Raw genomic sequence first — 4,942 nt, 5'->3', positions numbered from 1 at the left:
TTTAATGGAGGTTTGTTTTTTCCTTACAGGTCTTTTGATTTTGGTCAGCTATGTCAGTCCAATGGTTCAATTTAAATCACAGTTGTTATGCTTATTGAATGGTTTTAGTTGTCGCTCCTTCTTCATTTGTAGCTTTTTGCTATCAATAACTTTTTCTTTCCACTTTATTTTATAATTTAGTAGGGATCTTAAGCTTTTAGTGTGGGGATTTTAAGTTTTTTTTTTTTTTTTTTTTTTTTTTTTTTTTTTTTTTTTTGAATGTAACTCTTTGAGCATTAGTGGCTCTGGGTCCCCTTAAGGACTTGTAACCCTTTATTTATATTAACGCGTAGGCCTCTTTGTGGGTTTTACCCAAAAAAAAACATATTTATTTACTTGTATTCATAAATACATTTCATAATAAATGAACCACTGTACTTGATGGAGATACAATTGTGATTAATATGAATTTAAGAAGAATAGCTAGTTGTGCTCAACAAATATTGCATTTAATGCTTCTTCTCCAATAGGCTATATAAGCGGCCTAATATCATTTTTCAATATTCTACTTAAGCAAATACTTGATTACACCTGGAATGTGAATGTTTATCAAGTAATCATCCCATTCAATATGTTTGGGATCAAAATCAAACAACTTCATCTCAACATTATTCATCATTGCCTTTCTCAACCTTTCTAAGTTAGCATCATCAAAGCTGCAATCAATCATAATATTGAATAAGAATATTGTTCATATCTCAAATATAAAGAGTAGAACTATTTATTACTCATAAGTCATAAACTTGAGCTTACCTTCCTTTAAAGAATGTATATGGTGCATAGATATCAGCAAGGTGGATCACATACTTATATTTCTTCCAATATGTGTTGAATTGTTGAGTAAATAATCCAAAAAGGAATAAATTCATCAAGCGCAAGCCCTAAACATGAAGCCACAACACCAAAGAATATTGTATGTTAGCCATACTCCCTTGAACAATAAGCTCATGTTAAAATCACATGTCAAGCATTACATACTTATATCCATTATAAAAAAAAAGTAAAAAATATCTAAAAAGGAAATAGAGTTTAATTACCTCAAGAGGTACGCGATAGTGAAGAAGCATGTATCTATGAAAAATTGGCATTGTTCTGATGAAGTGAAATTTGTTTGCCTTGATTTCCTTGCCATCACTACGAGTCTGAGGGTTCTTCACGAAATATTGGTAGACACATTTTTCTATTGTGGAATATTTCACCAAGTTTCTTACAGATGAACTTACATGATATATGAATTCTGAATGTTGATTTGAATGAGCAGTTATTGCTGAAATCATGGCATTCACCACCATGTCTCCAGGAATCTATCAAAGTAAAAATGCTTGAATAAATATAAATTATAGATTTAATTTTATCTCAACATTATAATATGTTGTAGATGTGTAAATTTGTCTGCCAATATTATTTTTATATAAATAATGAATTAACATGATATTTCTTTTTATTATTCTTTATTATATATAGTTTATGCTTATGCATGCATCTTGATTAAAATTTATGAGTTGACTTGAAATAATTATATGGTTGTACAATGAGCATAGAAAGATGCAATTATAATTTAAGCATATAAAAAATATGTATAATAATATAAAATCAAGATCGCTGACCAACATGTTTATTTTCCATTAAATATGTTGCATCAATGCAAATAAAGATCACTAACCAAATCAGAAACAACTTCTGGATCTCCTAAAATGCATGAAATGTCCCCCTTTGCATAACCAAGTATTATACTATCAATTGTCCTACAACATCAAGTGAATGTTGACTTAGATCAAGAAGCAAATGCTAAAATGTAATAATAAATATAAACAACTTGGGAATGTATATATGGGCTTACCGAGCTCCTTCTGTCCAACCTGGTAATGAGTCTTTGTAGACACTTGTTATAATTGTCGGGCGCATAATAACTAGTGGCATTTCTCCTCTTAAATGACCAAGAAGCATTTCTCCCATGGCCTTTGTAAATACATAGGTGTTTGGCCAGCCATACATTCTAGCCCTGCAATAACAAATAAAACAACTTACTAGCATAGCCCTATAAGAAAATAACAAACAACTAATTCGAATAACTTATAATAACATGGAAATACTAATTACAAAAAATTATATCAAAGAGGTCGTATGGTTTATTGTTTAAAGAGTAAAAAATTCGTCTATATAACATTATTATTATTAGAATAATAATATCTATCAATTGTAATATTTTCTATTTGCTACAAACTAAACATCATAATAATTTTTAAATATATCAATGATAATTATGAACCTTTTTTTTCACTAATAGCTTGATCATTTATGCCATTAGATTAAGGTGCCACATATATGCCAACATTTAAGTGCAAAATATCATTTAACAAAGTGTAACTATAACATGTCATCAATTCAAACAAGTGATATTTACTAAGAATATTTTATTAAATGACCAAAAATGTTAGAGAAACAAACATTCTCAAAATATTTTATCAATTTTGCAAGTTAATTTCTATATATAGCATTTTTAAACTTGAAGGGATGTCAAACCTTTGAATTCCCAATTCCTTCATAGCAACTTTTTCAGCTTCTATTGTTGAATTTTGCTCATGGAGTTCTTTCTTTCTATCTTTAGCAAGCCTTAGCTCTTCTTCAATGTCTAAATACATATCCTTATTCAGTGCTTCACCAAAGTGAAATGGCTTCTCTAATATTATACCTTCCCTCTCACCAGCTACATAAGCTGATCAACACAAATATAATCAGAATAAGCCTAATGATATATGAAATATTGTTAGTGAGACGTACAAAGGTCTTTTAATACAAAATTCTAAAACAAGTAATAAAGAAAATATAATGTATGCACTACAGGTAAACCTTCGATTACCATCGGAGCTTCCGACGGAATAAAATGTGAATTCGACGGAAAAAGGATTTCCGCTTCCAGTAATTTACCATTTTAATGTAGTGATGTATCTATTCAAAATTTGTATAATTCATCATAACTTATATCAAAAGATAATGCATTTTTTGTTAGTGTGAATTGACCTGTTGATACATGGAGAAGCATCTTGACTTTTGTGCATTTCTTTGCAAACTCCAATACATGCTTGGCTCCCAAGGTATTGATATTCAAAGAGATGTCATATCTAGAAAACATACACACACACACAAAAATTATAAAATTACAATAAAAGTCTTAAGTTCATATTAATTAGTCTCAAACTCACTCCATGAATTTGAATTATTAAAAATTCTGATTACCTCTCATAAAAGTTGGTAGTTGCAGCCACATTGACAACGATGTCAATCTCCTCCCATAACATTTCTTTAAGATTATAATCCTCAATCCCTAAATTTTCATAAATAATATCTCCTGCAATTGAGTAAACTTTTTTGGATATAAATGAATCAAAGTCCTCCCCATGTTTCTCCTTAAGAACATCGAAAAGCTCCTTTACAAACACCTGATGATCAAGGAAGTGATTATCCATTAATATTAGAACACTAATTATTAGTAGTGCTATGGAGCAAAAATTATAATTAACAATAATAAGCCAATAGCATATTTAATATTAGCAATGCTAGAAAGGTTTTAAACTCTAATTTGTTATTATAACAGTCATTAATAATTTCATATTTTATAATATATAATTCAAAAGCAACATTTTTTCAAAATAAAAAGCATTGGTGGAAAGCCTCTTTAAAGATTAAAAAAGACCAAAAGTAGAAGAGACAAGTTAAAACCAATGATTGATAGTTAACTTGTAGTCATTCACCGAGTTAGCACCAAGTTAGATTTAGACTTCATTTGGGACGGCTTTCTTACTGCAACTTAAAGCATATTTTTAGCATAAAAATTTTTAATTTTTTACTAGAAAATTACTTTAAAAACCAGTAAAAAAAACATCACAAACGAAGCCTAACAGGAAATTACATATATAACATGAAAATATCAAAAATTTTTATCCATGTCTTGATTTACCCATTTGAAATCGACTCAAAATTGCCTCTAACGACTCAATACAATCAATAATTATAAATATTGAAAAGATAGTTATACCTCATTTTGCATGCGTTCTGCAGCCAACTTGGCATCTCCAGCTCTCACAAGAAGGAAGAGTTTCTTCACATTAGGTTGAACTCTAAGAACCTTCTCCACAAAGACTTTAAACCAAGCAACAAACAACAACATACGTTAGACCTGAGCGTTAAGAGAGATTATCATGTGTGGTGTCCGAACGCGTCTGGATCAATCCTGCTGCACCACGTCATTCAATGCATTGAGCTTTGGCCGACGAGGCACATCCAGATTAGCCTCTGGACGTGTCCGGACACCGCACATAATAATTTTTCAAACGTTAAAAGAGATAATACTGTAGAAAAGATTTCTGAGATAATACTCTTTGCCAGAAAACCAGTGGAACCAGTGACGAAGATGCTCTTATCCTTCAAGTACTCAACTATGCTACCTATCTCCATTGCGATGTCAAAGAGAGTAAAGAAAAACTACAAGCTGCAAAAAAATATAAGGAATCAAAAGAGTTTTAGGTTAATGAGATTTCTCTTCAGGCATTTATATATATACAAGAAGGGAAGGGAAGGCAGGTGGCTAGATCTTCTAATTTTTTTTGGCCATTTAAGGTGAGAAAGCAATTGATGTGTTGATTATTTTAAATTAACACTCCAGAGTTTGGTGACCAGCAATAGTTCTTCATCTGTGTAGAGATAATTACACGACAACCATTTTCTCCAGTTTATTATTATTAATGTTTGGATGATTACGTTCAAACGATAATTAATGTGGCGAGCTGTCCATGCCTTAAAGAGCTAATTATATGCCTTAACCCTTCTCTTTTCTAAGATTAAAAAGGCGCGCTCCATTGGGAACCCCCCATCCTAAGTTCGAATCCCCTCTCATACGACACGA

General features: G+C 30.9%; 1 protein-coding gene across 1 annotated transcript; it reads right to left on the bottom strand.

The window, feature by feature from the left end:
• Positions 1-469: 469 nt before the first annotated feature.
• Positions 470-4,605, bottom strand: LOC110114508 (fatty acyl-CoA reductase 3). Its single transcript, XM_020847423.2, has 10 exons — positions 4,416-4,605; positions 4,076-4,179; positions 3,277-3,479; positions 3,061-3,161; positions 2,563-2,755; positions 1,880-2,041; positions 1,703-1,784; positions 1,077-1,343; positions 793-920; positions 470-695 (listed from the first exon to the last, which is right to left on the bottom strand). The coding sequence occupies exons 1-10, from the start codon at positions 4,492-4,494 to the stop codon at positions 545-547; spliced, it is 1,470 nt and encodes a 489-aa protein (XP_020703082.1). The 5' UTR covers positions 4,495-4,605; the 3' UTR covers positions 470-544.
• Positions 4,606-4,942: the final 337 nt, after the last annotated feature.

The sequence above is a fragment of the Dendrobium catenatum genome, unplaced genomic scaffold (assembly GCF_001605985.2).
Source record: "Dendrobium catenatum unplaced genomic scaffold, ASM160598v2 fragScaff_scaffold_1608, whole genome shotgun sequence".
NCBI classification, from domain to species: Eukaryota; Viridiplantae; Streptophyta; class Magnoliopsida; order Asparagales; family Orchidaceae; genus Dendrobium; species Dendrobium catenatum.
The sequence above is the reverse complement of the archived record's forward strand: the minus strand, read 5'-3'. Positions and strand labels throughout refer to the sequence as shown.